General features: G+C 49.4%; 1 protein-coding gene across 6 annotated transcripts in view; it reads left to right on the top strand.

The window, feature by feature from the left end:
• The first annotated feature begins 3,994 nt into the window (after positions 1–3,994).
• Positions 3,995–26,496, top strand: part of VDAC1 (voltage dependent anion channel 1) — a 33,475-nt gene continuing 10,973 nt past the window's right edge. The window contains exons 1-6 of one of the 6 annotated variants that reach the window (XM_063810659.1): positions 4,839–5,515; positions 7,202–7,406; positions 16,377–16,449; positions 17,044–17,093; positions 18,249–18,401; positions 18,496–18,548. In XM_063810659.1, coding sequence (XP_063666729.1) covers positions 16,383–16,449; positions 17,044–17,093; positions 18,249–18,401; positions 18,496–18,548 — 323 coding nt within the window. In that variant the 5' untranslated portion in view covers positions 4,839–5,515; positions 7,202–7,406; positions 16,377–16,382. Of the gene's footprint in view, positions 4,461–4,560; positions 4,709–4,838; positions 5,516–7,201; positions 7,407–16,376; positions 16,450–17,043; positions 17,094–18,248; positions 18,402–18,495; positions 18,549–26,496 lie in introns of those variants that run through there. The other 5 variants (XM_063810658.1, XM_001151901.6, XM_003310819.5 and 2 more) reach the window with 5 other exon arrangements.

The raw sequence follows: 26,496 nt of genomic DNA, 5'->3' as shown, positions 1-26,496 counted from the left end.
TAGAAACACAACTTAATAATTATGTTTCAATTTATAAGAATTGATCAATTCTGGCTGGGTGCAGTGGCTCACACCTGTAATCCCAGCACTTTGGGAGGCTGAGGCCGGCAGATCACAAGGTCAGGAGTTTGAGACCAGCCTGGCCGACATGGTGAAACCCCATCTCTACTAAAAATACAAAAATTAGCTGGGCATGGTGTCGTGTACCTGTAATCCCAGCTACTTGGGAGGCTGAGGCAGGAGAATTGCTTGAACCAGGGCCTGGGAGGCGGAGGTTGCAGTGAGCCAAGATCATGCCACCGCACTCCAGCCTGGGCTACAGAGAGAGACTCCATCTCAAAAAAAAAAAAAAAAAAAAAGAATTGATAAATTCCCATAAATACTTCATTAATACTTAATACATTTCTTTCCAATATTTGTCTTTCTGTGTATATACATACAAAATTCTTAAAAATCATAGCTATGATGTTGGAACTTCTTGGAATTGTTTTAGATTAGATCTAGGACACCTCATGTTTTGGGATATGCAGGAGAATATTATCAATTGTGTTTACCTTGGGATGCTTTCTGTCCTGTTTCCCCAAGAGATTACTGCTGTCACTCAGAACCTGGAGGCCTGGCTGGGTCCTTCCCTGGATGCTGAGTGTCAGGGCACAGTGTGGGGAGTGTGGCCTGAGATCCTTGACCACAAACACGCCATCTTGATTCTTCCTACCCAGACTCTAGTCTGAGGAGTTCACTGGAAAATGATTGGAAAGTTAGGTTTTATGACAATGCAACTTTATAATCCAATTAATTGATGCTGGTTACAAGCAGAATATCTTTCTCTTTAAAAATTAATTTACATAAATGACTACCATTTCTGCCTTCATGAACTTCATCTTCAAGCTCTGGTACTTAGCACAGACAATGCTAAGAAACCACATAGAAATCCAGGGACATCTGGCTCTGAAAAGAGAAGAGTTGGGAGTGTTTCATCCTATGTTCTTGAAAGGGGGGTGGAATAGGTTTATGATTCTGATCATAAATTGCCTGCTTTCCACTTTGATAAATATCTACAGTAGAAGCCCTAAGGCTGTAAGTTAGAGATAAGACAAAAACCAAAAACTCCCTAAAATGAAATAGTCTTACATTGGTAACCCATTCCAATATTAACAATGAAAGAAAAATCTCATTTTCCCTGGATGTTTTACATTGTTCTGCTTGAATGGAGGAGAGGAACTGAGTTAGCATCTGGAAGAAAACAATCCAAACTGGACTAGGCAAAACAGGAGGCCGTTGGCTCAGGCAGCTGGTAAGTACAGGGTGTAGTCTCCGGCATGGCTAGATTCAGGACCTCATCTCTGCCTTTCTCTTATGGGCTTACTTCATTTTCAGGGAGTCTTTATTCCTGTAGCCCCAGGAATTCTCATCTGGTCTCATTGGTCCATCCCTGCGGGGCGGGGATCGGGGGCGGTGGGAGGCCAGGATGTGGGGGCGGAGAGGCGGGGGCAGGAGAGGTATACAGGGCTCTAATTGGTCAGACTGGGCTATGTGGCCACTCCCAGGAAGGCTTTGGAGTCAGGGATGGAGTCAGCTCCATGAAAGCTTGCTGACCAATAGGAGAGGGAAACAGGGTCATTCCCCCAGGGAAAAAGTGAGGTTAGGATTGTCCTGTCCCCACAAACCTCCTTCTCCACCCACCAAGATTTGACTGTCTTCGCCAGGGACTTGCTCTAGCTGGGTCAAGCTCAAGTGGGGTTATTGAAGTGGCACAGGGAAACCCACGCATGGCAAGAACTGACCCAATCAGCTGTGGCAGATGGAATGGAGGTGGGGCTCAGGGGGTTTCCCTCTCCCTCAGGGTTGTGGTGGGTCAATGGATTCTAGTGATTATGGCATCTGCAGATCTCAGCTGATTTTCTTTGTAAAAAAATTACTAATACTATTTCTTGAGACGGGAACTTGCTCTGTGGTCCAGGCTGGAGTGCAGTAGTGGGATGCTAGCTCACTGCACCCTCGAACTCCTGGCCTCAAGCCATCCTACCTCCTTGGCCTCCCAAACAGTTGGGATTACCCACATGTGCCTCTGAGCCTGGCCCAGTTACTGAGTGCCTACTCTTTTTTCTTTTTTTTTTTTTTTTGGCAGAGTTTCGCTCTTGTTGCCCAGACTGGAGTGTGATGGTGAGATCTTAGCTCACCGCAACCTCCGCCTCCTGGGTTCAAGCAATTCTCCTGCCTTAGCTTCACGAGTAGCTGGGATTATAGGCATGTGCCACCATGCCCGGCTAATTTTTGTATTTTTAGTAGAGACGGGGTTTCTCCGTGTTGGTAAGGCTGGTCTCGAACTCCCGACCTCAGGGGATCCACCCGCCTCAGCCTCCCAAAGTGCTGGGATTACAGGAGTGAGCCACTGCACGGGGCCGAGTGCCTACTCTTTATGTGTCCCATTTTAAACTTACACCAACACTCTGAAGCTGAGGCTCTTAGAGGCCAGCCTTCTTGCCTGGGTCACGCAGCCACTAAGTGAGTGGTTAATCTGAAACTAGCACCTAGGGGAGCTGGCGAAGGGGCCCAGGGTAGCAGAGGCCATGAAGAACTCTTTCCAAGTTGTTGTTGTTTTTTTGGTTTTTTTTGGGGGGGGGGGGGCCAATGTCACTCTGTCAGTCAGGCTGGAGTACAGTGGCTCAATCTCAGCTGACTCCAGGCTCCTCCTTCCAAGTTCAAGCGATTCTCGTGCCTCAGCCTCCTGAGTAGCTGGGACTACAGGCGCGCGCCACCACGCCCTGTATTTTTAGTAGAGACAGGGTTTTGCCATGTTGCCCAGGCTGGTCTCGAAGTCCTGGCCTCAAGTGATCTGCCTGTCTCGGCCTCCCAAAGTACTAGGATTACAGGCTTGAGCCACTGCGCCCGGCCCAGATTGGTTCTTTAAAGCGGAGTTGAGAGGTGGCGCTGGAGGGGAAGAAGCCCTTCGACATTTGCTCCCAGCCTCAAAACTGGGTTGCACTGGCATCTGTTCCTAGCCCTGTGAGGTTCCTGGAGCCCCGCCTTGTCGCGCCCGGCCTCCCTGAGTTCTTGTCCTCCCCCTGCCCACCAGTCTCAGTGTGCGGGGTGGGGACCACCAGGCTGGGAAGCCCAGAGTCCCCAGGCAACTCGTGGGCCTGGGAGGGTCATAGAATCCGTCCTACACTCCTCAGGATCTTGAAGGGGGCTCTTCCTTACATTCCCAGTCACCCCTCCCCCAGCCCCTACACAGGGCCTAGGTAACCTGTCTGCACCCCACTCCCACTCTGTATCAGCTACCCTCTTCCTCAGCACCCTATCCCACTGGAGCACCTTTTCTAACTCCAGTCCCACTTTTAATCTGCCGCCTTTTCCCAGCAGCCAGTCCTGATTGCCTCCTCCGTGGCCCCAGTTGCCCACTGCTTTAGCTAGTGTCGCAGCTGGCTGTGAGGAGTGTCCTGATTCTGTAACCCGGCACCTCCTCCACAGGGCCCTAGACACCCCAAGCCTTCCAGGACGTTTGTTGATCAAAGGCGAAGGATGTGCAGAATCTTCGTCCATCTACGAATTAATTCTCGAAACCTGCTTCGAGTGGGCCTCGCGCGTAACACAGGGGACACTCAGTGGTGAACGAGACCACTCGCTTAGGCCTAGCAGCGAGGTGACCGTTCACTCAACACACACTAACTGGGTCCCGCAGGACACGCCCCGGCTGGTCGCGGGGGTTCCCCGGGGTGCCCTCAGTCGGCCGGCCGGCCATAACCGGCGTGATCTCCTCGCGCCGAGAGACCCAGCAGGGACCTCGCAAAACCCAATTCACGTTTTGTTTTATTTTGTCTTTTTGCCTCTCAAATGCATGGAAATTGGCTGCTAGTAGCTTTGCTACAGGAGAAAATCGCTTATCTGTAGCGCAAAATCGGCGCACAGGGGTTTTCTCTGAGATTGTCTAGACGCCGCGCGGGCGGGTCGGAGGCGCCAGACACATTGTATCCGGAGCGCGGAGCTCGGGAGCAACAGTCGCCGCTTCTACTCTGTATCTGCGCCGCCCCAGGCGCCCAGTGTCCGCGCTGGGCCTGGGACTGCCCTCGGGGGATGGGGCCCACGCGGGCTTTGATGGGGGGCCGGGGGCCACTTTGTCCACCCAGGCGAGGCTCGGGTCCAGCGCCGGCCACATCAACTCCCGGGGGATCTAGCAGCGCAGAGGCCGAGCAGGAGGCCCGGGAGCCCCGCGCGTCTTCCATTAGCGCAGGGACCTCCGGGCCACAGCTCAGAGAATCGGAAGGCCTCCTCCCCCTTCCCGAGCGCTGCCACTGGGGCCGAGGTTTCCAGCAAGAACCCGCGTGTCCCTGCGCACGCACACACGGTGCACACATCAGTCCGGCGCCTCCCCGTGCCCCGACTCACGCAGGTCCTCCCGCGCGCCCGCAACACGCCCGCAGGCTCCTGTGTCTGCTGCCGGGGCAGCGGGGCCCGTAAGGGTAAGAACGCGGCTCGCTAGCGGGATGGGGACCCTGGCCCGGCCTGGACGCTGTCCCGGGCGGGGCCTGGGGGCGGAGCGCGCCGGGCCGGGCGCGCAGGAGGGGAGGCGGGTCCGCGCCGCCGCGGTCCGCGCCGCCCCGCCCTTGGCCCAGCCGCTCGCTCGGCTCCGCTCCCTGGCTCCGCTCCCTGCCTCCGCGTCGCAGCCCCCGCCGTAGCCGCCTCCGAGCCCGCCGCCACATCCTCTGAGGTAGGCGCAGCGGAAAAGGACCCCGGCTTCCTTGCGCCCTGGACGGCGGGGGCCGGGCCCCTGGGGAGCTGAGAGGGAGGCGCTGAGGGAGGAGCGGGCGAGGGGCCCCGGCAGCCCGGCCGCGGGCAGGGATCGCGAGCGGCCGGCGCGGGCCTGGCTGGTCAGCGGGCGGGCAGAGAAGGCCGCACAGGCGGGCGCCGAACAGATCTGGGCTGGGGAGGGCGAGGCCGAGGGTCCAGAGACGCCTGCGGCTGGCGGCGAGAGGCGGCCCGGGCTTGCGGGCGGAAGTGCAAGGGCGGCCGCGTGGAGGCCCGGCGGGCCGCGCGTCTAGGTGACCTTCCCCGGCGGCGCCCTCTGGCCCTGGATCCCACCAGCGTGCATCCGGCGGGGACCCGTTCGCCGCCCACGCTCGCCGGACCAGGCCAGCGGGCGGGTGCCGGCCACGCTGCCGCCTCGGGGATGAGCTCACGTGACGACCGTGGCCCCGAGTCCCCAGGCCCACGCGCCCTGGCCGGCCCACGCCCGCAGAAGCTGGCGCCCGGCACCGCCCGCCTGTGCCAGAGCCTTCTAGAGCGGAACGCGCCGGCCGAGAGTCGACTTAGGCGGTAGAGGCCGGAGCTCGGGCCTGGGCTGAAGGTTTGGCCTCGGAAAAGGAGGCCCCACGGGGAAGGATGTGGCCTTCTTGGTCTTAGGAGTGATTACTGGTTCGGTCGTTCATTCATTCGCCAAATGCGGCGGTGCATTCTGGAAACTGTTTCGGAGCCTAAATTTGGATTAGAGGCCCGCAGTCTTAGTGGTTTGTACAAGGTCACACAGCTGGGAAGTCCCCAAACCTTCGTTTTCTCATCTATAGGATGGGAGCAATTGTACCTCTCCTTCGTTGAGTTTTGGGGAATAATAAAATGAATTAATTAGCATGAAACCTTTAGAACAGTGCCGGTATGGAGAAGGGCTAAGTAGAAACCCTGACACCCTTGGGGCTTTTTGGGTGAATCCAGCCCATCCCCCGCAGACCATTTTGCTACACGTGGCGTTGTGGAAGGGGTTCAATAAATGTAGCTCCTGTTTTTAAACATTCTTTCACTATTATTGACAAGCATTTGTATACCAGGTATTGAGTAACTTTCAGCTTAATTTATGAAAAATCTTGTAAGTTTACAAATGGACATTGTCAAGCTGGAGCAGTAAGTTTGCATGTGGAGATCTTGAATGCAGGAGCAGACCCTGGTTTAGAGCCCGTTCCGCCCGGGGTCCCTGTCCCCTTGACTAGCCTCCCCTCTCCTGGGGAGATAGGGGAAAGGGCTCCTCTGTTGCCTAAACTTCTCCACTGAGGCAGGAGCAGGCCAGAGCAGACTACCAAGGGCCAGCCTTCATTCTGCCCACCCCAGCTCTGGACCAACTCAGCTCCTAAGGGTCAGACTGAGGCACTGAGGCCCTGTGCTACTTTGTCTTCAGTGCCTGGGGTGGTGCTGCCTGGCACACAGTAGGTGCTTGAGAAGGGTCTGTGGGGGTAAATGCACTCTTGTGTCAGAATCCACCCACCTTTACTGACAGAGTTTTACTATTCCAGTACATGGCACATAGTAGCTGCTTATTGAGTATTTGTGGAATTATTGAATGGGCATATGAAGGGCTGCAGGCCCAGACCATAGTCCTTTGATCCTGGACTTTTTTTTTTTTTTTTGAGACAGGGTCTTGCTCTGTTGCCAGATCTGGAGTGCGGTGGCACCATAACGGCTCATGGCAGCTTCTGTCTCCTGGGTTCAGGCAATCCTCCCACCTCAGCCTCACAGAGTATCTGGGATCCCAGGCACACACCACCACGCCTGGCTAATTTTTGTATTTTTAGTAGAGTCGGGGTTTCACCATGTTTGCCAGGCTGATCTCAAACTCCTGGCCTCAAGCAATCCACCCGCCTCCGCCTCCCAAAGTGCTGGGATTACAGGCGTGAGCCACCATGCCCAGTCCTGGACATCCTTTTGAGGGACACAGACATCTCACTTGTGGAAAACAGCCTCACCTAGCAGAGAGTCACAAATATTTAAAGAACTGTAACAGTATGTATAGTCTCTTGAAATAAGTGCTTTAAACACATCGTCTTCATTCTCTGGTTTTCCAAGTCCCGAGGGAAACTTGTTGAACTGGTGTTTCTGGGCTTGCAGGAAGGGTGACATGGGTGATTGGGATTCTACAGAAGGTGTTGGGCCTGTTACCCCTTCCCTCATGGTGGGTGGATGGACAGCTTGTGCTGGGGTTGTCCTGAGTAGGGTGCCTGCCTGTGGGTAGTGGGGACTACTCCTTGTTGATTATTTAGTTTTATTTTTGCTATTCTAGAGTGGGGCTGTAGGCAGGGGTTATTCGTAGCTCAGAAAGTGGGGGACCATACAGGGATGAGGTGCCTGTGGGCCCCTGGCCTTGCTGAACACTAGGCAGGTGTGGACAGTGAACTCCATGCTGGGGTGGTGAAGGGCATCCAACCTCTACCCTTACCAGGAAGATGCTTCTGAAGCACTGAAGTCCACTTCGCCCTTGATGGAATTTCCCGTGGTGCAGTGTCTTCGGTGGTAGTGACTGGAAGAGGCGCATGTGTGGTTGAGGACCAGCCGAAGCTTGGAGGCAGCCCCTCCTGGTGCTCAGAGATTCTGTAGTCTGCGGCTTTGGGTTTTCCATGGAGTCCTGTGGTAGCCACTGAGAAAAGGTGACCAGTGGGCTCCTCAGCTGGGTCTGGGTGCATTTCTCCATTTTACCACGTACTCAGGGGGTTTGGGATGAGTGGGACTTTAAGTTCTTTACTCAGAACTGTGCTGGAAAGAGCACTGGAGAGTAGCTTAGGCCCACAACACAGGTCTGGTGAGCCATAGGGTTGGTCTCATACAGGTCAAGTCACTGTCTTGTGCCTCAGTTTCTCTCTCTCTTTTTTTTTTTTTAGATGGAGTCTTGCTCTGTTGCCCAGGCTGGAGTGCAGTGGTGCAATCTCGGCTCCCTGCAATCTCTACCTCTCGGGTTCAAGCAAGTCTCTGCCTCACCCTCTTGAGTAGCCGGGATTACAGGCGCCTGCCACCAGGCCTGGCTAATTTTTTTGTATTTTTTAGTAGAGATGGGGTTTCACCATTCTTGGCCAGGTTGGTCTTGAACTCCTGACCTCCTGATCCACCCGCCTCGGCCTCCTAAAGTGCGGGGATTACAGGTGTGAGCCACTGAGCCCGGCCGAGTTTCTCTGCTATAAAAGTATGATTGTCGTCATTCCAGTGATTGCTGATTGAGGGCTTGCTCAGCACCTTTCTGGGGGCTCAACGAATGTTCTGTGATGTTGAGTTCACCACCCTATACCCTGGGAGAGAGGTAGTGTGTTTCCATTTCACAGGTCAGCAGACTCGAGCACAGAGAGGTGAGGTAACACAGCCTGGCAGGAGTGGAGTTGGGATTCAAGGCCTGGTCTGAATGGTGGTGCTCTCACATTGCAGTTGCACTCCAAGGGACCCTTGCAAGGTGCTAACAGATGTGAATGCCTTTTGGAAAGTCAAAATTGGTGTTCAGATGGGAGACATTATTTTTCCACACCAGTCAGAGTGAACTTGTGCATGGCTGTGTGCGGGCCAACTGGCAGTGGACAATGGAGTCACCTCTATTTCTTGCAAGGACAGTGGTGCTGAGTGTCTATTATAAGGGTCCGTTTTCCCTGGGATCTGGTGGGAGGCATTCTTTCAGGACCTGTTCAGCTAAACAATGCCTCATTGTGGACATGAAGGACTCTGGACCCTGTGGTTCAGGGTGACCTTTTGAACATGCTTAGCAGCCATTATTATAATAAATATACAAAATGAAAACTTGTGATAAAATACTGTGTGTATTCCCTGCTTACCAAGCGCCAGCCACTGTACCAAGTGTTGTATATTAACGAGCTAATTCAGTCCTCACAGTGACGCCAATCCAGGCTCTCTTTCTCCATATTAGAGCTGAAGAAAAAGGAGTAGAGAGGTTGCGACTTGCCCAAAGTCACATACCTAGAAAGTGGTGGGGTGGGTTAGAACTCAGGTCTATTTGATTCCCGAGGCTTCCTGCCCAAGCACTGTCTGTCTCAACCCCACCTGGTCAAGCCAAGCAGTGAGGCTCCAGGGAACTTGAGGTGCCTTAGGTCAGGTAGGAGCCCCAGGTATGCCTGGGATCCAGACCATAGTGTACTGGCTGCCAGCGCAGGCCATCTCCCCTTGATAGGTGGGTGGGCAGGCTGCCCTGAGTCAGCAACCTTCTCCTGAGCCCAGGAGCTCAGCATGGAACTCAGCTGTGCTGGTGGTGGCCCAGCTGCCAGGGTGTTTCAAAATAGAAGCTACCCCTGGAAAGCTCTACTGCCCACTGCGAGACTGTTGTGGAAGAATGGAGGGAGAGAACAGCTGCATTGGGTACGCAGACCTGCTACCAGAGCACAGGGCCATCAGCCTTTGCCAGCATCCTGGAGCTTGAACCAGGAACTGTTCCCCTGGGTTGTTTCTTCCTGGCAAGAAAGAGAAAGTGCTGGAGTGTGTGTGTGTGCATGCGTGCATGTGTGTGAGCGAGCTGCTGATTGTGTTTGCCCCCATGTTGGCTTTTAGAGCTAGGGTTGCCTTCTGCTGGGGAAGTTGCTTTTCCTGGTCCTCAGGGCTAGGAAGAGGTGCTGTTTCTGTGATCACTGGCTGGTCTGATACCCCTCCTATAGGCTGGCCTAGTTCTGCCCTGACAAACCACCTAGAATGGTGTTGGTGAAACAGCGGGGCCAGAGACTTTTCCATAGTACTCTCTTCCTTGGCAGAATCATAAGATGATGGCAATGATGATGATGATGGTTGTGATTGCTCTGTTGGTTAGCGTCTTTGCAGGGATCTGGTGCACACTTACACTTGGTAATCCAGGAGAGTTTAATGAAGACATCATTTGCAAAGCTGTGGACGGGGTGTCAGGTCTGGTCTGTTAACACCCTGAGGCCTACAAGAGAGGGAGCTTCTTGGCAGGAGCTGTGGCCTTGGGTAGAGGAAGGTAGTCATTGCCCATCTGAAGCCTAGCAGGGAGGGAGACTCGGGGTGAGTACCCCGACTTCATTCTTCCCTAAACTCCCGTCTTCTGCAAGTACCTCACGTTGAAAGGCTAAGCCCAATCATAAGCCCATGGACAGCAGTCCATAATGATCAGTTCTGGGGGCACAGAGCAGGGTGGAAGGGAGGAGAATGGATCTGGAGGGGCAGACAGAGTATCCAGTGTAGTGGATTATGGTTATTACTGCCATTTGTTGAACACTTACTCCATGCCAGATACTTCTGCTGTTCTGCCTGTTTCACTTATTCCTTGTAACAACTTCCTTAGGCCTAAGGCCTTTCCTCCCAGCTGTTTTTAGCTGAGTCTTGGAGACCCATGGCCACCCTGCTCCCTGTATCAACCATTGCAGTAGTTGTTGGCTCTCTAGGGGTGCAAAGCTCATCTACCTGAATCCTTCTATTATTACTATTTATTTCTTTTTATTTTTTATTTAAAAGAGACAGGGTCTCACTGTATTGCCCAGGCTGGTCTCGAACTCCTGCATTCAGGTGATCCTCCTGCCTCAGCCTCCCAAAGTGCTGGGATTAGAGGCGTGAGCCACCATGCCTGGCACATGCCTGAATCCTTTTGAGGGAGTCTCTGCAGAGAAAAGAGCATATTTCTACCAGGTGGGGGCCTGGTAGGTGCTTAGTGCAGGGACAGCCTTGAGCTGCTGCTTCTCAGTGGCACCTGGGGGCAGCCCTGCCTGTTAGGCACAGGCTGAGAGGTAGGGCAGGAGGAGTTCCATCTCTTCTGGCAGGCTCTTCTTGAACAAGCGCCTCTGGTGATTCTTGTGCACCCTGAAGTTAGGGAGCTCTGCCCTGCTCATGATTTCTGGCAGGGTGGCCAAGCCACTAGTGGTCACCTGGGAGTGAAATGTGCCCCGACGGACCTTGCCTGATAACGCTTCCATCTCAGTGTAGTTTAAATCTGTTCTTGCAATCTGTATGGACACTCTAGGTAGCCTTCTGCCATTGCTACTGCAGCAGCCTTGGAACGTGATTTGGGACACAACACAGCTCAATTTCAGGCACAGTGGTTGGCTTTTAAAGTGCTTTTTTTTTGGAGAGGGAGTCTCTCGCTCTGTCACCCAGGCTGGAGTGCAGTGGCACGATCTTGGCTCACTGCAGCCTTTGCCTTTGGGTTCAAGTGATTCTCATGCCTCAGCCTCCCAAGTAGCTGGGATTACAGGCACTTACCACCACACCCGGCTAATTTTTGTATTGAAATTCTTTATCCTTAAACAAATTATTAGTATACACAAACAGCTTAAATAATGAAGCAGAACAAAAAATGAAAATTCGATTTGAAGTGCATTCCTTCCCTAAACCTCCTTCTCCAGAAGCGTATCTAAGCCAGCCCCAATTTGCAGATTGGCTTGTATCCTTCCACATGCTTTCCCATCCATTCATGAACATAGAAAGATGTGTAAAAAGGTTTTACTCCAATTACATGGAATTACAAATTTTCTGACTTTTTTCATTTAACTGTATCATAGCTAGCTAGCTTTCTTTCTTTCTTTCTTTCTTTCTTTTTTTTTTTGTTTCAAGACGGAGTTTTACTCTTGTTGCCCAGGCTGGATTGCAATGGCGCGATCTCAGCTCACCACAACCTCCACCTCCCAGGTTGAGGCAATTCTTCTGCCCCAGCCTCCCGAGTAGCTGGGATTACAGGCATGCGCCACCACGCCTGGCTAATTTATTTTGTATTTTTAGTAGAGACAGGGTTTCTCCATGTTGGTCAGGGTGGTCTCGAACTCCTGACTTCAGGTGACCCGCCCACCTCGGCCTCCCAAAGTGCTGGGATTACAGGCATGAGCCACTGCGCACGGCTATCATAGCTTCATAGCTAGCTTTCTATGCCACCACATACATCCACCTTATTCTTTTTTTTTTTTTTTTTTTTTTTTTTTGTGAGACAGTCTCGCTCTGTCATCCAGGGTGGAGTGCAGTGGCATGATCTTGGCTCACTGCAACCTCTGCCTCCTGGTTTAAGCTTGTGCCTCAGCCTCTCAAGTAGCTGGCATTACAGGCATGCACCATCACACCTGGCTGATTTTTTTTTTTGTTTGTTTGTATTTTTAGTAGAGACCGGGTTTTGCCATGTTGGCCAGGTTGATCTGGAAGTCCTGGCCTGAAGTGATCCGCCCACCTCAGCCTCCCAAAGTGCTGGGATTACAGGCATGAGCCACCCACCTTATTCTTTTTGATTACCATATGGTACTCCTTAGTTTGCAAGTATAGTACCTTAATTTTTATTCATTCATTTTCCTTTTGATGGACTTTTAGGTTGCTTCTGGGTTTTGTGTTACAAATACTGCTGCAGTGAGCATCCTCATATACACATCTTTGAGTAGTGCCTTGGTTGCTACAGTGGGGCAGGTTCCTAGAAGTGGAATTGCCACTAGGGTTAATGCTGGGTTAATTGCTCTCCAAAAAGAGTGTACCTGTAGTACTCCCCCTTGGCGTGAACGAGAGTGACTGTTTTCCACACCCTCACTGACACTGGATATTATTTACGTTTTTGCTAGACTGCTGGTTAAGTGAGCTTCTGAAACACAGATGTGGTAGTCACTCAACAGTGGCTCTTGGTGGCCCTTAGAATAAAATCCATGCATGGTATTGAGGTCAGAAGCAACCAGTGCTTCTGATGGCACTTGGTCTCCTCAGCCTGAGTTCAGCTCTCCTTAGGCCGAGGTGGGAGCAGGCAGGGAGTGGAGGTCATTGCTAGTTGAGGGTCTCCCCAACTCCCCCACTCCTGGTGATGCTGCAACAGTGAGCCTGCAGAGGGAGCTCTTACTTCCTGGTTGCATTGTAATGAGTTCCTATTGTCAGATTCCAAGTTTCTACTTTTTTCCCCACTGCTAAATAATACTTTGATGCTCATTGCTCATTCACTCATCAAACACATTTATATTGAATGCCTATTATGTGCCAGGGCTTAGCATCTTTATATACATAACTTTTTCCATATTTTGGATAAATTTATGCATGACAGGCTCTGGGGTGCTTTGAATTCAAAGAGGTGATTTTGGGGGTAGGTGTATGGGGTAGGGTGGGGTGGGGGCACGGTGACCACAGCAGCTGTCATTGCCATTCAGCTGATGAGCCAAGAAGGATGTGTACCCCCAAGACAGAGGTTACGTAAGTATTATGCAGACTGTGCTGGGTGATAGATACACTATCCTTCCCCTCTGTGCTTCCAGTATGGGCCGGATTTTCATTCCTCAGCTGGAATGGGGCTTGCATAATTTGTTGAAGGTCAGCCAAGGAAAGGTTGGGTAGGTAGACTGGCAGGCTGTGGAGGGGAACCAGGGACTCCTGTATCCTGGTGTGACTTGCTGGTCCTTCTCAAAGTCTTCAGTGACTGCAGGCAGGTCTGCTCAGCCTGGCCCTGCCCATCCCTCTGTTTCCTACCAACCAGTGGGAACGAAGCCCCCAGGCTCTGCCCTGAAGCCATCACTCAGGCAGAGAGGCCTGTGGTTCTGACTCCCCCAGGATGCCCTCTGACTTCTGTCTGTCCAGGGCTAGCTGCTTTGCCGATGCCAGACTGCCCTGCTTCATGCACAGCCTCTAGAGGCTCAGCTTGTGAAGGCCCCTGGGGGGTGGATGCTGCAGAGACAGCTGTGTGTCAGTAGCTAACTGTACAGACTCCGATTTGGAGCAGATCTGGGTGGAAGGAGTGACTGGGAGGGGTGGGGGCCAGGGTTCAGCCTTCAAGTCAGCACCCTGGCAGGGTGTTAAGTGAAAGCAGGTTGCCGACTTTTCTTTCCTCCAGTCCTCGCCTTAGAAAACTAATGCAGATTATTATTTCTATCATAAAATGGTCTCTGAAATGAGTTCGAGAGCTGTGTAAAAATGGGCATTTTGGGGGTGCTGTCTGTAGCTGTAAGAAAGCTGAACTTCTCGGAGCGGCAGAGCTGTCTCGGGCCTTCCTTAGTTCCGTCAGATCAGTGCAGCAGGGGATGGGCCGAAGTGCACAAAAAGCAGGAGGGGAAGCTACCACTACCTGGCAGTTGGGGGCCTTTAGTGAAAGGGCAAGTCATCCTTTTGCTGTCCTCGGTGGTGTCACTTCAGGCCCAGGAGTGGACTTGACTCCATTCAGCCAGTGGTTTCTGTGAGTCTTCCTTGCCAGGTGCTATGCTGGGGAGAATGCTTACCTGGGGGCCCAGAACGGGGGAGATTATGCTTCATTGTCGGTTTTCAAGGAGATGGGGAAGAGAGCAAGACACAGATGAGAAAGCCAGCATCCAGTATGTTTCAAGTGAGGTGTTGTATAGGGATATGTTTTAGTGAACCAGCAAGTTCACTTGCGTGCTGCTGGTACCAACTACATGCTTGTGTTGTGGAACCCCACAGCCCCAAAAGAGCTTGGCCGTGTCGGAGCTCCTAGAGGCCCCAGGAGGGGTCCGGTCTGCTCTTCTGAGCTTTGCTCTCTGAGTGCCTTGTCCTTGGGTGGTAATCTCCTTAGTGGCCTTGTACTTCAGGCTGATGTTTGCTGTGGGTGGGGTGTTTTTTGACAGGTGGCTGTGCTTGTTGGGTTTTGGGGATTAGCAATGAGAGAGGGCATTTGGGGAACATTTAATGGATGAGTGCTCTGCCTTTATCCTGAGCGGGGACCAGTCCAGATGTGAAGGCTGCTGTGTCTGGGAGGCATCTCTTCTGTGGGGTCAGGGGAGAGTCGTGGGGAAGGCTCTGGCTCCTAAGGTCCAGGGAGGTCTTAGGTGACCCACAGATATTACCACTGGACTGTTTCTCCTTCTGCCTCCCCAGCCCCCACCCCGGCTGAGTTTGTGGCCCCCCTGGGAGGGATAGCACTGAAGAGGGGTGCTTGGTTCACTGATGATTTGTTAACCGTGTCGGGTGGAGAATGTTCTGGGCCCTTTACTGTTATGTTCTTTGTCTGCCTGGGGTTACATTGCCTCAGCTTTCAATCCAGAGTTGTTCTCCTAGGAAGGTGTCAGGTAAAGGGTATTTCTTGAGGATCTGGTGGGTGGTTTCCTGGTCTATCCCGGGGGGATGCACCTACAGGCTTAGTTTGGGAGGGAGGAAAAAGTGGGGAGAGGGGAGCCCCCAGACTGGAAAGAGCCAGTGGCGGGCAGTGTAAAATGGATCTTCCCCCCTCATCTCTCTACCCTGATACTAATGTGGGCTGACCTGTCCATGGTTTCAGCCTGATCATGTGCAAGAAATAACACAGCAGCGACAAAAATAGGACAGAGTAAACAGCTCGCTGCTCTTCTGTCTGTGCTCTGACACAAAAGTGAGCTGGGATAAAATTAACAAAGCATCTGGAAAAAGTAAAGTAGGACCTGGATCACAACTTCACAATTTAAAATTGTAGAAGTTTATACTGTTTCTTTTACAACATACTCAATGAGTCTGTGGCCTCCTGCAATGCCTTTGAAGTTAAAGCTTTGGCCAAGAATGCAACTTCCATTTGTGATATTGTTCCCCTGGGATCACTTGAACCACTTTTTAGTGGGCTCCCCCCCACTCACCAGGAGCATGTCATATATGTGTTTATTTGTGTGAATATATATACATGTAACTTCAGATGGTATATATGCAGATGGATTTTGATAATTTAGGTATACTGTATTTTAAAACGAATGGAATGGTCCTTCTGGTTGAGACTAATGATTCTGGGGATGGAGAAGGTGCAGGAGATGAGGCTTTCTCATGCATGACCCCCTCTCCTCCTGGGCAGAGCACACCGTGTACAGTCCCAGATTAGGATATTAATCCTGTGTACACAGCATATACAGCATGCCAAAGCAAAGCCTTCCAGGAATGCAGTGTGGTCCTTAGGGCAAAGACTATTTGAGTTACTCTCCTTCCTTGAACACCGAGGTGCTTAATAAATGTTTGTTGATTGACTTAGTGATATGCAGCAATCCCAAGTAGTCCTTTGATGGTTGGTTTTAAAAATAAAGTTACACTGGAGCTCAATAAATATTTGTTTAATGTATTTGGAGGATGTATTTGGGTTTTTTCCATGTGAAGAGCTGCCAAACTGGTTTGGTTTTACTGTATTCTCTATGAGAAATATGAAGTGGGTTCCCATAAAGTCCAAAAGTTTTGTGAAAAGTTGGGCCCATCCTGGCATATAGTAGGTACTCCATAAATATTTGTTGAATGAATGAAATCAGAGCCACATGGAAAATGATGTTCCCATGAAAAACTCTGATTTCTATTCGGTGCATTTAATGTCCTAGTAGCTGACATTTTGTAAGATGATATGTTTTATTGGCAACAGTCCTACAATTCAGTAAAGTCACTGGCTCATGGGAATGTGTCTTTGACAGTTTATTCATTAAGCAAATATTTCCTGACTCCTACTCTGTTCTGGGCCTGGGCTCAGTCCTGGGGATGCTGAGGAGGAGAGGTCTAAATTGTTGATCATCTGTCAACAAAGACTCATTGAGTGTCTCAAGCTCTGGCCACAAAATGAAGGACAAGACAGCAAGGGCTTCTTGGCCCATCTGGGAGGATAAGCTACCTGGTAGTCTTAGTGCTAGGTGATTTTTATTGGTTGCTAATTACATCTAATAATTGTTATTGATGGAAAGCTAATTTCCCTAATTACCAATGCATTTATTCTGGTGATTCTTTTATCGTAGCAGAAGATGGCTGTGCCACCCACGTATGCCGATCTTGGCAAATCTGCCAGGGATGTCTTCACCAAGGGCTATGGTGAGTGTTGCAGAGAGGGGGTGCCTTTCAGCTTACAGACTGAGTTGGCATGTTTGAGACTTTACCGATAACTATTTAGGAGACCTGGGTAGGTCAGCTGTTCTGAACTTTCACGTGAGGGAAAAAAGAAGCTTTCATTTGTGTGGCAATTGTAGCAACTTTGGTTGTGCACCCAGCTGGACAGGCTCCTGCATTGGTGCTGTCAAGTGGGTATTCTTGTTTTCTTTTCCAAGTGTGGAGCAGCCCTGTGGAAGCTGCTGCAGTGGAGCGCGGCTTCTATATTTAGCCTGTGCTTAGGCACATGCCCACGAGGCCCAGTAACTGTGTCTTTGCCAGCTGTCAGGTGTCTTCTTATCAGACCCTGCTGGGAGTGCAGGTGGGACCCAGGTGGGGGTGCCCATTCTGTCTGCTGCTGTTCCATGGCAGCTGAGAGCTCCCCCCACGAGCAGCAGCAGAGACTGGGTGCCCTCAGCCCCTGTGGCAGGAGTGTGCTTCTTTTTAAAAAAGCATCCTGAAGCAACCATGAGGGAGGCAGAGGTGCTGTTCTCTAGTTAGTTATTTAACCTATTGACAGTTGTCTTCTTCTTTCTTTAGGATTTGGCTTAATAAAGCTTGATTTGAAAACAAAATCTGAGAATGGATTGGTAAGTTGTCCAACCCACATGGAACATGAGTATTTATTTATTTTTATTTTGTTTTATTTTATTTATTTATTTTTGAGATGGAGTTTCGCTCTTGTTGCCCAGGCTGGAGTGCAATGGCGTGATCTCAGCTCACCACAACCTCCACTTCTTGGGTTCAAGCGATTCTCCTACCTCAGCCTACCGAGTAGCTGGGATTACAGGCACCCGCCACCATGCTCGGCTAATTTTGTATTTTTAATAGAGACGGGGTTTTTCCATGTTGGTCAGGCTGGTCTTGAACTCCCGACTTCAGGTGATCCGCCCACCTTGGCCTCCCAAAGTGCTGGAATTATAGGCGTAAGCCACGGCACCTGGCTTATTTTTATTTTTAAAAAAGATTTTAGATTCAGGGTGTACATGTGCAGGTTTGTTACATGGATGTATTGTGTAATGGTGAGGTTTGGGCTTCTAGCGTACCCATTACCCAAATAGTGACCATTGTATGGAACGTGGGAATTTGTTGTAGATCAACAAATAACTGTCGTGACCTGGCCCGCAAAGCCAAAATAAGGTACTTTTTTTTTTTTTTATTCTGGCAGTTTTTGTGGTTTTCACATTCATTCCATTTTCTACATGATGGGTGGTCCAGGGGAACCATGCCAGTAGGCCCCCAGTTCAACAGCGGGTAATACTCAGAGGAGAATGGGTCAGGTCTCAGTTTTAGTTTTCCTTGTGCTTCTTATTTTCAAATTCACCTGCATTCAACCACATAAGTGTTTTTAAAGTAATCTTAGTAGTCCCTCTGAAATTGTGTGTGCAGTAATTGTTGGAAGAAAGAAGTTTTGGGTTTGAATTACCGCTGTGTCAGCTTTAGCTCAGTGCTTTTTCTCTGTACTGGGCTGGAGCCAGGATGGAAGGGAGATGCTTTCCTGTCCAGACTGAAGAGTTAAAGGGAGGAAGGAAGCTGTCTGCTGACAATAAATTCCCCATAAGATTTCTTTACATAGCAGGCTCCTTTACTCCCATCTGTACTTTAAATATCTGTTTGAATTGTAGAGTTAGCCTTGGCCCCCCCAAATTCAGGGTCTTGCAGAAAGGCAAGTATAGTGTTTAGGAGTGAAGTGAAGCCAAGTGAGTGCTATGGTGCAGGCTGTGACTCTTCTCTCTCCTTTGAAGGAATTTACAAGCTCAGGCTCAGCCAACACTGAGACCACCAAAGTGACGGGCAGTCTGGAAACCAAGTACAGATGGACTGAGTACGGCCTGACGTTTACAGAGAAATGGAATACCGACAATACACTAGGCACCGAGATTACTGTGGAAGATCAGGTAATGGCTGCTGTGAAAAGATGTGGATTTATTAATTCGCATCTGCCAGCCTGCCTTGTGACTAAATCTAGTGGCAAATTTCTTTTCTGTTCAGCTTGCACGTGGACTGAAGCTGACCTTCGATTCATCCTTCTCACCTAACACTGGGTAAGAGTTTCATCTGTTTTCTCCACAAGGATGTTCTCTGATGTTGCAGGTGGTGGAAGCCCTTTGTGACAAAATGTTTTGGGGGCTGACAGCACCTAAAATATGGTCTCCGAGACCTGGCGATTTAAGTCCTCTGGTTTTGATTTGGTCCCAGGGGTCGTATCCACATCTATGCACTAACAGACTATGCTATAATGAGCACTTCCTAATTCAGGATTGGTGTTTACCCAACAAACGATTTCTAAGTGCCACCTGTGCTTGGCCCTGTGCCCATCTGGAGATCTAAGGGTGCCCAGGCCATGATTGTTACCCGCCGAGGAGCTCACTTTCTAATAGAGGATTCAGACCAGTGTTTAGCCATGTTTTGTAATAAGATTCTGCATTTTGTTAGTGTTCTCCTAGTTTCTGCCATGGAGGTTGCAGGATTTCTGTTCAGTAATAGCCATTTCATGTGAGTTAGGCTGCTGGTGATGTAAGTGGCCATGACCAAACGGGAGTGGGTGACATTTGGAAGCAGGGCCTAACTGGTCACTGTTGCCAGCCTCATTTCTTCAGGCATGGAAGTCCTTCTCCCAGCTTCCTGCTGCTTAGGGACACTGAGACCCTGTGGGTGTAACTGCAAGGTGGCTCCTGAGGCTGCACTTTCCCCAGGCCTTCTGGCCACAGATGTATTAGGCTTGTTAGTTCTTGACCCATCACTTGGCATGATAGCATGGTAGTCTGCCTCAATTCCTGGGTGCTTTTCAAAGTGCCTAGAAGGAATTATTCCCTTTTAGAATACACTCTTGTTTTTTTCCACTCATATTGGTGGGTCTTCTAAACCTGGGGAAGATTGTTTTATATAGTGATGTTAGCATCAAGGGCATGTACTGAATTTCAGTTTTTAAAAATTGTGGGCCAGGCGTGGTGGCTCACGCCTGTAATCCCAACACTTTGGGAGGCTGAGGCAGGCAAATCACCTGAGGTCGGAAGTTTGAGACCAGCCTGACCAACGTGGAGAAACCCTGTCTCTACTAAACATAAAAATTAGCTGCGCCTGGTGGGCGCATGCCTGTAATCCCAGCTACTCGGGAGGCTGAGGCAGGAGAATCGCTTGAACCTGGGAGGCAGAGATTGTGGTGAGCCAAGGTGGTGCCATTGCACTGCACCCTGGGCAGGAAGAGCGAAACTCCATCTCAAAAGAAAAAAAAAAAAAGAGTCGGATGCAGTGACTCATGCCTGTGATCCCAGCACTTTGGGAGGCTGAGGTGGGTGGATTGCTTGAGGTCAGGAGTTTGAGACCAGCCTGGGCAACATGGCAAAACCCCATCTCTAATAAAAATATAAAAATTAGCCAGGCATGATGGTGCGTGCCTGTAGTCCCAGATACTTGGGATGCTGAGGCATGAGAATCACTGGAACCCAGGAGACAGAGGTTGCAGTGAGCTGAGATCGCACCACTGCACTCCAGCCTGGGCTACAGAGAGAGACTCTGTCTCCAAAAAAAAAAAAAAAAATTGTGGTAAGATATACATATAAAACTTAACATCTTTAAGTGTGTAGTTAAATGGCGCTATGAATTTTTTAGTTTTGCCATGCATTTTTTTTTCTTTCTTCCTTTTTTCCTTTCCAACAGATATTTATTAGAGGGAGGATCTACCAAGTGCAGACCTGTGCTGGGTGTGCAGTGCACACAAGTGACTGGGCACACAGGGTTCCTATCCTCTGGAGATGTCTGCTTATAGCTTGGCTATAGATGATCTGAAGAGACCATTGTTACGGGGCTGATTTACTCTCATTCCTCTTCGCTGCTGTAGTTTCTCCTGCAAGAGCACTGCCTTTTTGCAGTGCTGTGCACTCTTCCCCCAGGAACTCTGCCATGGTATCAGGGAGCGGTTATCCAGAAAGATCCTGGGATAGGATGAGGGGCTGGAGGATGTGCCCACATGCTTGAATTTGCTGCCTGGGACTTTGCCTGATGCCCTGGGATAGCACACTTTGGAATTTGTAGGCGATTTCCTTCCCATGACCTTAGGGAGCTTTGCAGAGGTCTCCAGGCCCTGCAGTATAAAACACAAAGGAAAGTTTTTTGGTTTTTTTTTTTTTTTGGGTTGAGGGGGACGGAGTCTTGCTCTGTCGCCCAGGCTGGAGTGCAGTGGTGTGATCTCAGCTCACTGCAACCTCCTCCTCCCGGGTTCAAGTGATCCTTTTGCCTCAGCCTCCCCGTAGCTGGGACTACAGACACGGGCCACCATGCCTGGCTAATTTTTGTATTTTTAGTGGAGACGGGGGTTTCACCATATTGGCCAGGCTGGTCTTGAACTTCTGACCTCGTGATCCGCCTGCCTCGGCCTCCCAAAGTGCTGGGCAGATGCATGTGTTTCTCCTGCCTCAGCCTCCCGAGTAGCCGGGATTACAGGAATGCACCACCACACCCGCTAATTTTGTATTTTTCATAGAGACAGGGTCTCTCCATGTTGGTCAGGCTGGTCTTGAACTCCTGACCTTGGGTGATCTGCCCACCTCAGCCTCCCAAAGTGCCGGGTTTACAGGCGTGAGCCACTGCACCCGCCCCCCCTTTTTTTTTTAAATTTACTTTTTATTTCAAAATAATTTTATACTTAGAAAAAGATGTGGTAAAAATAGTATGCAGAGTTCTCCTGTGTTCTTCACCCAGCTCCTAATGTTAATGGTTTACATAACTATAATGATCAGAATCAGCAAGTTAATGTTGATATCATATAGTTAATTAATCTGTTGTCACAATGACATCTTTTTTCTGATCTGTGATCCAGTTCAGGTTCCTAAATTGCATCTAATTGTTAAGTCTTCTCTAATCTGGAATATTTTCTGACTCTGACACTTTTGAAAAAGAGTAGCCAATTATTTTGTTAAGATGTCCCTCAGTTTGGATTTGTCTGATGCTTCCTTATGATTAAATTTAGGTTATGCATTTTTGGCAACTGTAGTTGTTGTGTTATATTCTTCTCAGCACCTGATGTTAGGAAGAATATATCAGTAGGCCTCATTTTTGGTGATCAGTTTTGAAGTGGTGTCTGCCAACTCTCTTCATTGTAAAGCTACTATTTTTCTCTTTGTAATTAGTAAGTATCTTGTGGGTAGACACTTTGAGATTATGCAGATATTCTATTTCTTATCATACTTTTGCTCAAAAATAGTAACATCCATTGGTGATTCTTGCCTGCAACAGTTACGCTTGGCAAATGGTGACTGAAGTGCAGTGGTGCGATCCTGGCTCACTGCAACCTCTGCCTCCTGGGCTCCAGCAATCCTCCTTCCTCAGCCTCCCAAGTAGCTGAGACCACAGGCGTGTGCCACCAAGCCCAGCTAATTTTTGTATTTTTAGTAGAGATGAGGTTTCACCAGGTTGGCCAGGCTGGTCTAGAACTTCTCAGCTCAAGCGATCCACCCGTCTCAGCCTCCCAAATTGGTGGGATTACAGGTGTGAGCCACCACGCCTGGCTACAAATGGTGATTTTCTTTTCTTTTTTGTTTTTATGAGATGGGGTCTCACTCTGTCACCCGGGCTAGAGTGCAGTGGTATGATCTCGGCTTATTGCAACCTCTGCCTCCCTGGCTCAAGGGATCCTCCCTCCTCGGCCTCCCCAGTAGCTGGGACTACAGGTGCCTGCTGCCACCCCTGGTTGATTTTTATATTTTTGGTAGAGACAGTGTTTCACCATGTTGCTCAGTCTGGTCTCGAACTCCTGACTCAAGTGATCTGCCTCCCACCTTGGCCTCCCAAAATTCTGGGATTACAGGTGTGAGCCACCACACCTGGCCTCAAATGGTAATTTTCTATTGCCATCCTTCCTTCACTTGTTAATTGGTATTCTACTGTAAGGAAGAGCTATTCCTTCTTCCCCATGTATTTATTTAATCAATTATTTATTTATATTAGTATAGATGCATGGACATTTACTCTATGGGCTATAATCCACAGTGTCATTTATTTTGTTGCTCAAGTTGTCCCAGATATGGGCTTCGGGAGAATACATTCTGTGTGCTTTTTGACAAACCTCTGTCGTTTTTCAGAGCATGTCTTTATTTCTGGTTTTAGAAAGTTTACCACGCTCATGTAGTACTTGTTTTTCCCCAGTCCTGCTATTTCTCCAAGGAGCCTTGGTTCTTTATGTTGGAGAATGATATTTAGAAACTAAGATTGTAGGCCTGGCGCGGGGGCTCATGCCTGCAATCCCAGCACTTTGGGATGCTGAGGCAGGTGGATCACGAGGTCAGGTGTTTGAGACCAGCCTGGCAAAACCCTGTATTTACTAAAAATACAAAAATTAGCTGGGTGTGATGGCGCACACCTGTAATCCCAGCTACTCAGGAGGCTGAGGCAGGAGAATCGCTTGAACCCAGGAGGTGGAGGTTGCAGCGAGCCGAGATGGTACCACTGCACTCCAATGTGGGCGACAGAGCAAGACTCCGTCTCAAAAAAAAAAACAAAACTAAAATTCTGGGTGCTAGATGTACATATTGCTACTGGGTATTTGAGGAAAGTTCTGGTGGTGCATCATGGAGATTAGAAATGAAAGCTGGCTTTCCAAAGTGACTGAGGGTACAGCCTGGGAAAACACCTGGCTTCCAGGAGGAGCGGAGTGTAGACCACATCTGGATGAGGCCACAGACCTCAATAAGGACCAGCACCCACACTGAGTATCCACCACAAATAAAGCTTGCTTGTTAACCACAAATCAGTCAGGCCTCTCTCAGGTGCTTGTCAAATTAGCACTACTGTTGAAATAGCTTAAAAATAAATCCCAATAATATCTGAAAGAGGAAGACTCCACAGACATGGTGTGCAGTGTTAGAAAGAGACCTGGAGAGAAGCCTGAGCCACTCCCCAGCACTCCCCTTTCTCTTGGGGATTGTGGGCCCTGGCCAGAATCCAGTGAGACAGTGGGTGGGGGTGCCATGTAAACTGGTGCAGGTGGTGCACACCACTGGTCAGAGGCCCTGCCATAGGCATCATAGTTTGTGATCATCAGCAGCTTTTTATTAAAAATTGAAAAAGGAGGTGGTTAGAAGATGCCTGATTTTATATTTCTTTTTCCCTTTGTAAATGTCAGCCTCTCAACAGCTGTCTAATCATCAGTCATCTCAACCAGCCTGGTGCCAATCACACACTTGGCTGAAACCCAGACTTCTTTCCCCAAAGAGCAGGCAGATGAAGATAGGTTTCTTTTTCTTTTTTCTTGAGACATCTTGCTCTGTCGCTCAGGCTGGAGTGCAGTGACGTGATTTCAGCTCACTACAACCTCCACCTCCCAGGTTCAAGCAGTTCTCGTGCCTCAGCCTCCTGAATAGCTGGGATTACAGGCACATGCCACCACGTCCTGCTAATTTTTGTATTTTTAGTAGAGACAGGGTTTTTCCGTGTTGGCCAGGCTGGTCTCCAACTCCTGACCTCAAGTGATCTGCCCTCCTTGGAGTGCTGGGATTACAGGTGTGAGCCACTACGCCTGACCAGTTTTGGATTTTTCTTATTGAGAGATAATTTGGTTGTTACTCCTTTCCTTCAAACCTTGCCAAAATGTACAGAAGTAACTTGAACAAAGTTGAGGTTCCAAGACATAAGTTTCATTGTCACTTGTTCTGTTGGTGAGCAGGTCTGTGCACACCTACTCCCAACTGCTGAGGGAGCTGAGCAGCCAAAGAAAGAGACTGACAAATCCAGTTTCTCAGAAAGAAACATTTAATAGAGACTTACAAATAGAAGCGAGGTCTCAAGCAGCCAAGAGACAGTGGATCCCTGCATTCATCCTCCAGAAAGTATTCTTTATATAGCAAGCTTTTAGAGTAAAGACATGTGCATGTCTTAGACCATTTTGCAGAAAACTCTTGCAAAACTTGTGACCAAAGGGAGGTTAGATAAGTATCTTTACTTTTTAAATTTTTATTTATTTATTTTTTTGAGACAGAGTCTCACTCTGTCACCTGGGCTGGACTGCAGAGGCGTGATCTTGGCTCATTGCAACCTCTGCCTCCCGGGTTCCAGCGATTCTTCTGCCTCAGCCTCCTGAGTGTCTGGGACTACAGGTGTGCACCACCACACCCAGCTAATTTTTGTATTTTTAGTAGAGATGGAATTTTGCCATGTTGGCTAGGCTGGTCTTGAACTCCTAAGCTCAAGTGATCTACCTGCCTTGGCCTCTAAAAGTGTTGGGATTACAGGTGTGAGGCACTGTGCCCGGCTGGCATTGTTTCTTTTATGGGATTGTCTGTGATGCATTCCTTGGTCGTCATGGCTGTATTAGGCTATTCTTGCCAGGCAAGGTGGCTCACGCCTGTAATCCCAGCATTTTTGGAGGCTGAGGCAGGCAGATTGCTTGAGCCCAGGAGTTGGAGACCAGCCTAGGTAACATGGTGAAACCCCATCTACACACACACACACACAAACACACACACACACACTAGCTGGTCATTGTGGTGAGCGCCTATAGTCTTGTCCTTACATTGCTCTAAAGAAATACCTGACCAGGCGAGGTGGCTCACACCTGTAATCCCAGCATTTTGGGAGGCTAAGGCAGGCAGATTGCTTGAGCCCAGGAGCTGGAGACCAGCCTAGGCAACATGGTTAAACCCCGTCTACCCACATGCACACACACACTAGCTGGGCCTGGTGGTGTGCACCTATAGTCAGTTCCAGCTACCTGGGAGGCTGAGGTGGGAGGATCACCTGAACTCAGGAGGTAGGGGCTGTAGTGAGCCATGATCGCACCACTGCACTCCTGCCTGGACAACAGAGTGAGACCTTGTCTCAAAAAAAGAAAAAAATACCTGAGGATAGCTAATTTATGAAGAAAAGAGGTTCAGTTGGCTCATGGTTCTGCAGTCTGTACAAGCAGAGCACAGGCATCTGCTCGGCTTCTGGGAAGGCGTCAGGAAGCTTTTAGTCATGGTGATTGATGAAGCAGGAGCAGGCACATCACATGGCAAGAGCAGGAGCAAGAGAGAGAGAGTGGTGGGGAGGTGCCACACGCAAACAACCAGATCTCATAACTCATTATTGTGAGGACAGCACCAATCCATGATGGATCCACCCCCATGGTCTAATCACCACCCAGCAGGTCCAACATTGGGGACTGCATTTCAACATGAGATTCAGAGGATACAGCATCCAAACTGTGTATCAGTGGTGATTTTGCTTCAAGACGGTGTCACTCTTGCCATGGAACAGGCTATTTTCCTACATCACTTGGGAGGGGTGCTGGCTTTATTTTCAGCTGTGACCTCTAAAATTCTTGTCTCATTGAGAATTTGGAATGTTTAACCTTTATTTTTTTTTAATGAGAAATCTGAAACATACAAAAATATACAGAAAAATATGTTTAACCCTTATTCTATTCCTATCACACAGCTTTGATAGTTACCAACCTATGGCCAATCATGTTTTATTTACACAGCCATAAATATAACACTCCTCCACGCACATACTATTTTAAGTAAATAACAACAATTAATTTCAGCTGTAAATATTTTATTATGTATCTTTAAATGGCAAGAATCCATTTTAAAGGAGCATAACCATGATATTATTATTATATTGAAAAAAGTTGATCATTTCTTTTTCTTTTTTTTTTTTTAAAGATGGAGTTTCACTCTTGTTGCCCAGGCTGGAGTGCAATGGTGCGATCTCAGCTCACGCAGCCTCCGCCTCCCGGGTTCAAGTGATTGTCCTGCCTCAGCCTCCTGAGTAGCTGGGATTACAGGCATGGGCCACCACACCCGGCTAATTTTGTATTTTTAGTAGAGACAGGATTTCTCTGTGTTGGTCAGGCTGGGCTCGAACTCCCGACCTCAGGTGATCCGCCTGCCCCAGCCTCCCAAAGTGCTGAGATTACAGGCATGAGCCACCGCGCCCAGTGGATCATTTCTTAATATTGTCAAATCTCTAGTCTGTTCAAATTTACATGATTGTTTCGTGATTTTTTTTTTTTTT

This window comes from Pan troglodytes, chromosome 4, assembly GCF_028858775.2.
Source record: "Pan troglodytes isolate AG18354 chromosome 4, NHGRI_mPanTro3-v2.0_pri, whole genome shotgun sequence".
In the NCBI taxonomy this organism is placed as follows: domain Eukaryota; kingdom Metazoa; phylum Chordata; class Mammalia; order Primates; family Hominidae; genus Pan; species Pan troglodytes.
This window is presented reverse-complemented; position numbering and strand designations above follow the sequence as displayed.